We start from the raw sequence: 13398 nt of genomic DNA, 5'->3' as shown, positions 1-13398 counted from the left end.
ATGGGAAAGGATTGGAAAGAGCAAACCCAAGAGGTACCAGGAAAAAAGAACTAGCCCGTGCTGTGCTGGATATGGAAGAGGGAGAAAGCAAAATCCCTGTTGATCTCTAAGACTCAACACCCACATCAAGCAACTGACTGATAGAGCAGCTTTGGAGCCCATGTTTATTCGACACCAGTGTTCTGTGCCCTTAACTCCAAAGCTAAAGGGTAATTCTGACTTTGTATAGTGAGAAGGGAATGTATTTCTCTGACCTATCAAAGTGAGCATTTAACAAGTTTTTTGTTTGCCCTGTTTGATTTGTTCGCCCTGTTAACGACAAGAAGGCTGAAGTAGAAAGTGGAATTTCTTATCCTGACCTACTGGACAACAAGGAAACGGTTGCTGAAGTCGCAGTAATGGAAAGATGGGGGAGTGCACCATTATAACACTAGGGAGAAAAGCAAATGTAGCTACTTGTGATTCCCAGACTTTAGGAAGGCAGAGTTTAAGTGGCCCAAGAAGGGACAGATGTGTGCTTCTAAAAGGGAAAACGTTAATTCCCAATGGACAATAGTCAAAGACCCTATAAAGAAAGAAGAAAGGAGATGAAAAAGAAGCCAGTGTGGCTGGCCAGGCACCCCGCCTAAAGCACCAATCAATTGGATTGAAGAAAAAACTACCCATACAGTTAGTGATTATCATGCAGACCAAAGCAAAATGTTTTGTAAACTTTTTCCCTCCTAAGTCTTTTGTGCTATCTTAATGGAGTATGATTTGCCATGGGATAGACGAGAGAGCATCTGAAATGTTCTCACTCTTCCAGGTAGGAAATGGGTCACCTAAGTAACCTGAACACAAAACCAAATTTTAGACTGCTTGGGCCCCCCTCCTAGCCCTTTGATGACAGTTAAACCCTATCAAGAGCAACAACTGTGTCACTGAACCTCCTCTGGGAATTCCAAGGGGACTAACCAACGAGGTGATCAGGAGATTGAAAGCTTCCTCTTTCCCCTTAGGGTTTTTCTAAAAACGGCCAGCTGGCATGAGACAGGAGATCAGGACGTTGGAGTTTACAGTGAAACAGTATCTTGGTGACTAAGCTGACGGGACTGCAGGTGGCTTTCCACAGCACCGAGCGCTATCCATCCGATCAGGAAGCCAGCGATTCTGTCTCCCGCAGACTGCACCTGCGGCGGGGCTGGGGGAACACGGCCAGGCTGAAGTTGAATCTGGTCTGTTCCAACTTCTGCCCCAAGTTAAAGATAGTCAGGAGGTGGGAGGAAGGTGCTGATGATTTCATGTGACTCTATATAATAATACCCTGCTCGTTTTTATTTTATTTCAGGGGAGTCAGCAAGCCTGGAGCAATAGAACCATTAAGCACTGAGTAGCAAAGCATTGCATGGTACAGCTCATCAGGAGGCACACTTTATTTTTAAATAACCAACGAAAATGCTTGCATTGCCTGCATTTTTGTTTTCTTGCACACTGGGTTTGGGGCTTCTACATTTTTGAAATGACTTGGTGTCCAGAGCCAGTATAGTGAGGTGGTCAAAAATGTAGGCTCTGAATCCTAGGTTGCTGGAATCCCAACTCTGCCATTGCCCAGTGGTGTGACCTTGGGCAAGTCACTTAACCTCTCTGTAGCTGGTTCGTCTGTAAAATGAAGACAGTAGTAGTATTCACCTCATATGGCTGTGGGAGAACACTGTATTAAATTTTTATTAAGTAGTTTTCTATGATGTGTCTGTAATGGTGCCCAGCTCCTATACTGAACACAATATATGTGTTAGATTATCATTACCAGAAGGCTTATTAAGTCCAGTAATCATTTTGAACATAAAAGAAATTTAGAAACTTTACCGTGGGACATACTCTAAGTGAGAAAATCACATTAAAACAGAAAGATGCAAAGAAAAAAAAAACCCTAAAGTAAATGCCCATCAACAGGAGTCAGTTAAAATAAAATGGTCTAAAAAGCAGAATACTATGCAGCCATTAAGATGATAATGTAAATAGGGTAAGATAAAATATACTTAATTAGTACCATGGAGAGATGCTCACGATATACTTTAAATAAAAAAATCAGGTTACAAATGGCAAAATTAATGTCATATTTGCATAAAAACCTGTATTTATATGTTCCTATCATGGTGATTACATAGAAAGAATCTGAAATACAATCTCTAGAGGTAGAGATATCGGTGTTATTTCTATTTTTTTAAAAGGCAATTTCAGAAAACAGAAGTAAAAGAAGGGTACTGATTTTGCCCCATGTGGGCAAGTAACAGCCTGCTTCTATCTTTCAAAAAATGGAACTATGGGTATTAAACGAGGTAATCCACATAAAGGATGTGCACATTGTCTGGTATGTGTTCAGAGTTTAAAGAAGTTTCTTTTGCTCTCAGTGAGCGGGGTCTTTGGGAGAAAAGGAACAACCCTGTTGCCCCCAAACAGCAGCAGGGAAGGGGGGCAGGGTTTGCTGGGGGCTCTCGGTGCTTCACTGAACCCACACGACGTTTCCCTCCTTTCTATATGCATTCAAGGCCCATCTCTTTCCAGAAAAAAGAAAATCCTCCAAAGAGGCTTAATACACTTCTGCAATTACATATCGTTTATTGACTTGAGAGCCTGTTTTTCTGTTAATGTGTTCTTGAGAACGACAGCATCTTACCGCCCAGAACTCACATGACCACCACACTGCTGTTTCCCGTAAGCGCTCGGTTAATGCTCGGTGTGTGAAGAACTCCAGGCTACTAGAGGTGGAAAATGAAATACTCCAGGGAAAAGAAAAACACAGAGATCGGACAAGCCAAGGACAGTCTTTCAGAAGGAATCACTAAATAATTCTAACATCTGAAGGCTTGGGTTTTTTTGTTTTTTGTTTTTTTTTTAACCAAGAAACTGGGAAAAGCTAAGGTAGATTCAGCATTTATAAGTAAGTCTAGGGGGACAGGAAATTATGCAAAACAACAGATGAATATCCTAGGACCTCTTCGCGAGATCAAGATATCAGGACTGCTAGAGAATTACAGTGGAATAAAATGTAAACACAGAAAGGCAAGCCCTCACGCTTGGGGTGTGATGTTTGAGGAAGTAAATAGGAGAAACGAAGCTGCGAAGGTGGGGAAGCTGACGGACTCTGGCACACACACTATGACCACACCATGGCCTTTTTTCACGAGGAGGTTTCCTACAGAGGCCTTTCAGTTACAGCTACACAAGCTCATGTCACTTTGCTAATAAAGTCATCTGTTGCAACATGATTAAAATACAGTCCTTCACAAACAAATTTCGGTTTGGTTAAACCTTTGAACGTAAGTGGTAAGGAAAAGGATGCTCACTGCATGATTCTTTTAGCTTATTAGTAAATTGGAAAGAGCTCAGATTATAATGGAGTCTGCTGTCTCAACACAGAGCCTGGTGTGGAGAGCAAAAGCCATTCAGGGCACTCAGTGGAAGCTACGTTTAGATTTGTCATTATTCATTTTTTGTTCAGTATTTTGAGCATCTTCTTCACGAAGAAGGAGGCTCCATCTTCCCTTTGTGTTGCATATTACGTGATGCATATGGTGCTGCGTGATACCCGGTGCCCCATTATCACCGACAAACACTGTATCCAGGGCATTGGTGTCACCAACAAATATTACAGCTCTTCAAGAACTTTTTAAATAAAATAAACTCTGAGTGTTGAGCGCTGTGCAAGTGTCTTGTGTGTGGTCCTTGCAGGGCACAGGAGGAACCACTGACTCATTCTGGCCCAGGCGATGCATCACCACTTCCAGGGGTGATGATGAATTCATTCATTTATTAAATACACATTGCCTCAACAAGGTACTGTCTAAAGATAGAGGAATGACAGAGCATCCTTCTGGGGGAGCTGATAAACTCACTGGTGAGGTTCAACACACAAAGACGTTAACTATATTACCAGGTAATTATGAATGAAGAGGCACAGAACACTCTAAGAATTAGGATCTGTCCTGATTTATTCATTTAGCTGCCTGTACAGGTTAACTGCTTGGGGTCCAGGGTACAGACTGTGACCACGGAATGAAGCGGAATTCACTAGCCCATTAGATTGGTCCGTGACCTGCATATCAGAGACATGGCCCTCTAAACAGTGATTCTGTAAAAATTCAAGAATGCCAGAATTCAGCAGCAAAGGAGCAATGAATTATCTCCCAGGTGCCTCTTGCCTTTGAATGTGCCTAATTTGGGGGGGGGGGTGGTATACATTCTTGTATACCCTCAGAACATCAAGCCCATCAAGAAGACATTTAGGGAGTATCTGTTGAATTAAATCGAATTGATCCTCTAGCTCTTTGGATCAGGAGCAAAACAGAATCCCATAGCACTAAGAGCTTCTCTGACATGGGGTCACAATACAAAGAAGGGAATGGATGTTGATACCACTGATACCCATCTCAACTCAGGCCTGTGGTAGTCAAGTCAGTAGAAAGACAGGGGCTGACTCCCTGGCCGCCTACTTTCAAAAGTTTGATAATTCAGAATAAGAGCTTATGACAACGGGATGATCCTTCTGAGACAGTGGTTCTGAACCCCAGGCAATTCTTCCAAACCAGGGACATTTGGCAATGTCCAGAGATATTTTTGGTTCACAACTGGGGATGGAATTGCTACGGACATCCAGTGGGTGGAGGCCAGGGATGCTGCTAAACATCATACAGTGCAAAGAACAGCCCCCAGAACAAAGAATTATTCAGCCCAAGATGTCAATAGTTTGCTTTTGAGAAACCCCGATTCAGGGAAGTGGGTATCAGTCAGCTCACAGGCCAAAGACTGAGTTCTTAATTAACTGAAAAGTGAATGCTTTGAACATTAAGAGATTAAGGCAAGAGAGGACAGAGGGTTCTATGGGAACTCTGCATTACAGCCTTTTAAAAAATGCAAACAAGGAGCAGTTATAAATAATTTGGGGGTATGAAGAACAGCACATCAATTGTGAAACAGAGAAGAATCCAGGTTAAAAAAAACACCCAACTCTTCCCCTTCACCTGGACCAATGCTATCCAAGAGAAACAGAATGCAAGCCATATAGGTAATTTAAATTTTCCAGTTAGCTATAAAAAAGAAAAATAAGTAAAAACTAATCATTGGCTTTATTTAACTCAATATATCCAAAATACTATAATTTAACATATAATCAGCATAAAAATTGAGATATTTTACAGTCTTTTTTTCCACACTAAGTCTTCAAAATCTAGTGTGTATTTTACAATTATGGCACATCTCAATCTGAACTAGCCCATTTCAAGTACTCAATAGCCATCCTGACTGTACTGTAACACATGGATCGAGACCCGTGAGAGGAATCACCAGAGGGCATGAAAAATGTAGAATCTGGGCATTTTGCCCCAGTTGTTGAGCATGTCTAGAATGGGGGCCAGGAATCCACATTTTTAACATTTGCCCAGATGATTCCTACAGAAATGGTTTATGGACCACATGTCAAGAAACGATTTATTCTAGACCACTGAGTTGCTTGAGAGACGACAAGTGCTTTTCAGGCGCTCAGAGTCTAGCATGAAATCTTGTTACATAGGACTACGTTTAAGAGATAAGATGGTTGAGCGGTGGCTCAGATGGTTGAGCGTCTGCCTTCGGCTCGGGTCTTGATCCCAGGGTCCTGGGATCGAGTCCCGCATTGGGCTCCCGGCTAGGCGGGGAGCCTGCTTCTCCCTCTGACCCTCCCCCCTCTCATGCTGTTTCTCTCTCGCTCGCTCTCTAAAAAATAAATAAAATCTTAAAAAAAAAAAAAAGAGATAAGAGGCGTCATAGCTATAGAAAATACAAGAAAAAAGTTGTTTTCTGTTTTCCAAAGAGGGAACGAAGAGTTTCTCCCATGAAACAATCTTGAACACAGCTATACAAATGCAATTTTCCTTCAGCATTTATTCTGAGGCTATTTTTGCATTTATAATTTTGAAAAGTTAAATCAATACACTTATAGGTAATGTTTTGCTGTTTTTAAAGGGGTTTTACTTCCTCAATCATCTGCATACGTGCTGAGGGAGATTCAGTATACTAAAGCACAGTACTCTCAAATAGGAAGTAACCATCTAGTGACTCAGAAAATGCCACAGAACCATACTCAAACTAATAGGATTCTTTCTGGTTTTTTTGTGCGGTAGGTTACACTATCTGAACTGATTATAAGACTAGTACGATGGCCTCATCTCTGCTTTTTCTTTTCTCATCTTCAACGTCAACTCAGTAATATATAAACCTGTAATACAAAACTGCTCTTCTGGGGGCAAGAAGGAGGGTTTCGCTAAGCCAGACGAGCCCCTGAGCTCTTTGTTGGCTCACCTGTACCCATCATCAAGGCCACTCTGCTCACAAGGAAACGATTTTTGAGAGAAGGTCCATGTACATCTGATTTGTGGGTATGCTTTAAACCTGACAGAAAAACAAAACTCTTCATACTGGTCAATCTCATAATCTTCACTTGATTTGGAAGCATTTATAAATCCCTTTTCTGTAAAAAAAAAAAAAAAAAAAAAGTACATTTATAAATTAGATGGGATCCATATGGACATACATTGAAAAGATACAATAAATTTTTATTCATCAGTTTAACATAAGAAAACTCAGATGTGGGCATGCCGCAGGTCAGAATTGATAGTCGGACAAGAAATACAGGAGTCCTATCCCCAGTTATAAGCCTGGGTTCCTCAGCTTCTACAGTCAAGATTTCTCTAAGAATTGGATATGAATAATTGACTCCCTTCCCAAAGAAATGTATATAAATCAACCTCCAGATTTTGTGGACAATTTCAAGAGATCGAAGGGCTCCCCCAGCCGAGCCAAGCATGTACATGAGTGGGGGGATCGACTAGCAGAATTCGGAAGCCCTCTGCTGAGTGAAAACAGCTCTCTCAGTGAGTGACACGTCCCACATAAAATCATCTCGGGCACAAATAAAACAATCTAGCCAGCAGTATTCATCAGGTTTCTTTACGGAGCACTTCCTTATTAGTTTGGTACGAGAATCACCTCATTTCCTAGCATTCTCAGTATGGCTGGAGGCTGCCACCTGATCTGAGATTACCGAAGCGTGGTTATTTTCCAATCCTACGCAGCCCACCCAATTTCCGGGCATCTAAGTGCCTGTCCCTTCTCTCTGTCATTGCTCATCACCCTTGGTTCTCAGAACAAGTGTTTATTAGGTGCCTATTTTGTGTCAGGCTCTCTGCCAGGTTCTGGGACCACAAGGATAGAAGGGATTATTCCCGTCCTTCGGAAACTTAGAGTCTATTGGCAGACAAACATTCACAAACAGATGGTCACATTATAATGACAGTGCAAAGACAGGAGCATTCAAGCGAGCACGGTTTAAGTGGAAAAGGAAGGGTGCAGGCAGCTTCTACTTACAAAACTATTCTATGTCAGTTTCGTTCTCAGCTTTTTGACACGAACGTATACTGGTATCCGAATTTGCAGTACATACCTCACACTCCACACTAAAGCAACTAAAAGGATCAATAAAGATTGCGTGAGCAGCCTGCATTACCTATGATGGTAACCAAAGCTGATTTACTGGGATGTTCTGAAGAGGAGCAAGTGTAATAGCCAGTGTTGTTTCTTCCCACTGATGATACAAAAGCAAACAGAATCCGTATCATAGTTCTGTTTGTGGAATAGGTACTCATCTCAAAGTAGCTGCCCTAGATTTTAATAAAACAGAGTTTGAATTTAATGACTTCAACCCGTACTATTCGGTCTTTGTGTCTGCAGTTTCAGAATGCAAACTTGTCATCTTACCTCCTCCAGTGCTTTATTTTCTAGCTCCCAGCTGAGTCCGAATCCATGGTTTACATGAACAGCTTTGCACCTTATCCATAAGGGTTCACCTACTTTCAGAAACAACTGTGGCGGTGTGGTCTGAGGCGTTTGATTTAGATCTGGAAGGAGGAAAACATCCCGAGTGAGAAAACAAGGTGATTTCTTTTTTCCCTCAATGCAAAATACATGCCGAACATTCTGAAGACCAAAGATTTTACTGTCATCTCAAATGTTACGAGCTGCTTGGATAGAAGAATCCTTGAGAGACTGTCTACCCTTTCATAAAGAAATCAGCAGTTCTGAATCCAAAATATTCTAAGTGGCATAAAGAACTATGGCAGCTCTGAAGGTGAATGATGACCTAAGCAGTCACTGTCCACCTCGGGTTTTTCCTAAGGAATAGTCACTGAAAAGAGAAGAACCCCGTCTCATGGTCCTACCTATTGTGAACAGCTTGGTACACTCCCTGCCCAGCTCGTTTCTTGCACAGCACCTTATATCTGTTCCAAACAGTTCATGAAGTACGCTTTCCTCCTTTGTAACAACGACTGGACTCTCGCCTTTACAGCTGCAATTAGAAAAAAAGAGCCTTCTGACCAAACACCTTTTAAAATTACAAACGAAAGTGAAGGAGAAAAACAAAGTGAAAGGTTCTAGAGCCTGTTTAAGAGAAACCCAAAATAAACCCAAATCTACTAAGATTTCTAGTTACTCATTATCTCAACCAATTAGAGTAACACTAAAAAAAGAAAAAAAAAGAAACTAGAATAACACTAGACAGAATTACATACTTTTTTCTTTTCTTTCTTTCTTTCTTTTTTTTTTTTTTTGGTGAGTTCTACCCTCAATGTGGGGCTCACTCACCATAGGAGATCAAGAGTCCCACATTCTCCCGACTGAGCCAGCCAGGAACCCCAGATTACATACATTTTTATGTAAGTTTAAATTTAGGGGGCTTTGGTGACCTCTTTTGTTGTTGTTGTTTAGCGAGAGAAAGAATGGAGAAAGAAGACAGAAAGAGGGAAAAAAGACAAGAGAAAAGGAAAAGCACCATTAGGTTTCAATATGGCCTAACAAAGAAAAGAAAATCTTTTCTTTCGAGCCCAGAAGAGGACTTCGAGGGAGAGGAAGAGAAGAAAGTTGCCGAAGTCACCCGTCCGCAGAGCTCACGGGGAAGAGGCGAGGCATGACTCAGGAGGGAAGTCGGCGGGTCTCGGGACCCGACACGGTGCCCCTCACCACCACCCGTCCACCCTCCCACGCTTCCTCAGACCCTCATCCCTCCTCAGCCCCCACCCTCACCTCTTCATGCCCACCGCCACGCCGCCCACCCCCTGCCCCCACTCCACCGCCTCACCACCGCCACCCGCGCCCCCAGCCCCCTACCCCCAGGCCCCCCGCAGCCCCCCTCGCCCCACCCTCACCTCCTCATCCCTACTCCCACGCCCTCACACCCCCTTCTCAGCATAAGACCGACTTGGATTCCTCCCTGAGGGTTTCCCTAACCGCTGCCCTTCTGAAAGCAGGCTTTTGGAACCTTCCCTCCCCCTTATCACTTTAGTCAAATGCATTCTTTCCTTTGTTGACGTATCGTTCCTTCAGGGTATTTTTTTCTTATTACAAGACAACAATCATTGGGTTCTTGTAGAAATTTTGGAAAATACAGAAAAACCCAAAGAAAAGAATTTTAAATTGTCCATATTCCTACCACCCTGAGATAACAACTATTATTATTTTGGGGTGTAGATTGCCCATCTTTCCCACCCCACCCCCCATGCACAGGTTACATATGTATCTACAGGTAATCTCTTCTTTTTCCTCTAAAATTTGTGATCACATTTGTATCATTTGGTAACCTAACTTTTTACTTTTTCTCCTTCTTAGTCCCATTTTTCACTAAAATTGTTTAGTAAACTTTTATTAGTTCAAACTGCATGAATTCTACTTTGTGAGAACTTAGCTATGGCACGTGTGAAAAACAAAAGTAAACATTTATATGGTATTATCTGCCAGGCACCAGCCATTTGATGAGCCTCACATGTATCGATTCATTTCATCACTGTAGCATAAGGTAAGTCCTTTTCCCATCCCCATTCTTCTGATGAGCCAATTGATGCATACAGTATGATGTCAACTATATTAGAAAAAGACCAAAAAGTAAAGCTATAATAGCAATTACCTCTATAAAACGTCATACCTTTCACTCTGTGAATCGCAGAACACCCATTCCACGGTCGGTTCTGGAACGCTCTCAGATATGCAGACCAGGGCATCCTGATTTTCCATTTTTCTAAAGTAAGGTCTCCTTAATGTGTAAAGCAGTGTATCTAGAGCATCATAAATTAGTAACATTTTAATATTTTAAAACTAATTGTCTTAGTGGCCCCCTCAAAAAAAGAATTCTACATCATTAAGGAAAGTTACATATTTTATACCATAGCAGCATCTTCTGCTCCCCTCCAAATATATACAATAATACATCCCCTCCTTTCCAATATATTAAATTCAACTCTGGCTGAAATGCCAACTTTAGCATTTGTCCTCTTAGCTAATTTCTTGGGGTATTTCCTAAACCTACAGACAACTAAACTTAAGTGGAGTGAGGTCATGTAAAAATACAAATAGTGATTTGCATAGGAAAAAGAAAACATAAAGTTTCAAGCCCATATATTGAAGACCCAACTTTCTTCCCATGACTTTATCTAGAACTAAGGAGAAATATACTGATTTAAAAACACAGAAATACAGTAGGATAGAGTTAGAATTGGAACAGAATTGAGAGATTCAATTTGGCCTCCCATTCTTTTTGGACCATCATACCTCCCCCTGCCATCCTCTGCTCCCCACAATGCTTAACATACAAACTTTCCACTTCTGCGTGGACCCCTCTAGCGACAGGAGTTCACTACCTCCCAGGGTAGATCATTGCATTTTTCAAGAAACCTTTTCCTTTAAAGGAAAGTTTCCCTGTTCTGAATTCCAATCTTTGGCCTTATAATACATTTTGTTTAAAAATATTATGTAATACATATCTATATATTTATATGCACACAAAAGAATATATGAAGTGTAAATTTTGAAGCATAATATAAACGCAAATGCCCATAGACCCATTTCCAACTTAGTAACTGGAATATTAATATCTTCAAATCTACTTTTATGCTCCCCACCATCTCAACCCTAGGTAACCTTTAACCTGAATTTTGTGTTTATCATTCCTGTGCTTTTAAAAATATTTTCACCACATAGATGTGTGTCCCCAAACAATATATTGGTTTGCTTTGTTTGTTTCTGATCTTCAAAACATGGTATCCCTCAATACACAGTCTTCTGTAACTTCATTTTCTCATCCAACCTCATGTTGTTGATTCATCCATGGTTTTGCATGTAGCTATACTACATTCATTTTTTTACCGCTACATAGTATTCCATCAGTGAATGTATTACCATCTATTATTCCATTTTCTTGCAGTGGACATTTAGCTTGTTACGAGTCTGTTGTATTTACCAACAATGGTGCTATGAACATTCTGTACATTTCTACTGAGGTAGGTGTTTAAGTGTCTTTAATAATACACCTAGGAGGGGAACTGCTGGTTTGTATGATATGAGCACGTTCTGCTTTACACATAACGATAATCTGTTTCCAAAGGGGTTGTACTAATTTAACTTATGCAGCAGGACATGAGATTTGCTGTTGCTCTGTGTACTCACCAAGTATACAAGACTTCTTAATTTTCAACAATCTAGTGGGTATAAAATAGTATCTCAGTGGTCTTTTTTTTTTTAAAGATTTTATTTATTTATGTGTCAGACAGAAAGAGAGAGAGAGAGCACAAGCAAGAGGAGGAGAAGAAGGAGAGGGAGAAGCAGGCTCTCCGCTGAGCAGGGAGCCCAGGACTCTGGGACCATGACCTGAGCCGAAGGCAGACTCTTAACCGACTGAGCCCCCCAAGCTCCCTTCTCAGTGTGGTCTTAATTTGGTTTTCTCAGTTATTATTTTAGCATATTTATTGACCATTTAGTTTTCATGTTCTGAAAGTGAAATGCCCACTTGTATTTTGTTCATTTTTGTTTTTTTCTTATTGATTTATAGAAGCTCTTTACCTATTATGATTATTAATCCTTTGTTGATTAAGTGAATTGCAAGTATCTTTTTTCATTATGTGGTGGTTTTTATTCTTTCCTGCAATTTCTGACCATTGGTCCCAATTCTACCCTCTAGAGCATTTTTTTTAAGTGTAGCTTTATTTCCACATGAAAATCTTTCAGATATTGAAAATCAGAAACAAAGGTCAAGGGAGATAATTACTGTCCAAAGTATTTTATTTTTAATATTATTTTTTAAAGATTTTATTTATTTATCTATTGGAGAGAGAGAGAGGGGAAGAGAGAGATGGAGAGAGTGCAAGCGGGGTGAGGGAGAGGGACAAGCAGACTCTGAGCTGAACGTGCAGCCCAAGATCCCGAGATCATGACCCAAGCTGAAACTAAGAGTCAGTCACCCAACGAACTGAGCCATCCAGGCATCCCCCCTCCCCCACCATCCGAGGTATTTTAACTAGTTAGGCCCGGTTCCTTGACTCCTATGCCAGAAAAGTACATTACATTACACTGTCAGCAGTCGCCTCCCTTCAAAATATTTCCTTCTCTGTGCTAAACATTCTCAAGTCCTTCAGCTGTTTGAATTTAAGAAATTCCAAGTTCTTCACTATCTGGTTGCTGTGTTTTGTCAATATCCGTCTGAGAAGAAAAATCATCCATTCATTTCCTGAACCTAGACATTCCATTCTCATGAATGCTGCCAAGGTTCAGCTTTCCTTTTTTTTCTTTTCTTTCTTTTTTTTTTTTTTTAGCTACCAGGCCTTAACTGCTGGTTACTGCTAAACCTGTGGTTTGCTAGTAAACCCTTTCCTCTTTTTCACATTGACTGTTGCCAAGACTCCCCCACCTGATTTTTTTTTTAACCTCACCACCCAGAATGCTAAAAGCACGTTACAATTTACTTGAATAGTTGTCATATTTTTACACTATAAATCTTAAGTGAAAAGAAGATAGCCTACATATAAATAGAGACAACAACAGACACCACTTATCTGACACAAATTCAACTGGCAAAAAAAGAAAGAGAGCAAGCAAGGAATCTCTGATTCCCTTCCGACCTGAAGCATACAGACCTGCTGTCCCACAGAGTGGGCTCAGGTACTGAGGAGGGGACAGGGAACAAGACCCAAATCAAAGAGAAACAAATGGTACCTCTTGATTTTTGAGCTTCTAGGCCTCTGGTCCTATAAATTTCAGAGTAAACTGAAGGGCTTTTCAGAAATTTTGACAAATTTTGACTTTACCAGATTTTTTGCCTTACAGGCCGATTTTAGAAACCTACCACCCCAGCCCGGCCCCAGTTAAGATGATACTTCTGGGAATCTAAATGGCCACAGGTGCTCTTTCTGTTAGCAACTACGACCACAAGCCCCGGTGCAGTGTGGTGCAGACCGTGTAGACCTGGCCTCTAGTGGTGTCCACCCAGTGTGTCCGTTTTCCCACCTGCGTGAAGGTGGGCTTGTTGTGAGGCAATGTGGTGGTACGTGCAGCATCCCCCTCAGC

The 13398-nt window shown here is 41.2% G+C and overlaps 1 protein-coding gene across 1 annotated transcript in view; it reads right to left on the bottom strand.

The window, feature by feature from the left end:
* Nucleotides 1-13398, bottom strand: part of FLT3 (fms related receptor tyrosine kinase 3) — a 72844-nt gene that overhangs the window by 26830 nt on the left and 32616 nt on the right. The window contains exons 5-9 of the mRNA XM_035003636.1: nt 9989-10118; nt 8232-8359; nt 7771-7910; nt 7520-7673; nt 6316-6484 (exon numbers count right to left, since the gene is read on the bottom strand). Coding sequence (XP_034859527.1) covers nt 6316-6484; nt 7520-7673; nt 7771-7910; nt 8232-8359; nt 9989-10118 — 721 coding nt within the window. The remainder of the gene's footprint in view (nt 1-6315; nt 6485-7519; nt 7674-7770; nt 7911-8231; nt 8360-9988; nt 10119-13398) is intronic.

This window comes from Mirounga leonina, unplaced genomic scaffold (genome assembly GCF_011800145.1).
Source record: "Mirounga leonina isolate KUSES-001 unplaced genomic scaffold, KU_Mleo_1.0 Mir_127, whole genome shotgun sequence".
In the NCBI taxonomy this organism is placed as follows: Eukaryota; Metazoa; Chordata; class Mammalia; order Carnivora; family Phocidae; genus Mirounga; species Mirounga leonina.
Note: the sequence above shows the minus strand (reverse complement) of the source record. Positions and strands in the feature narration are given on the sequence as shown.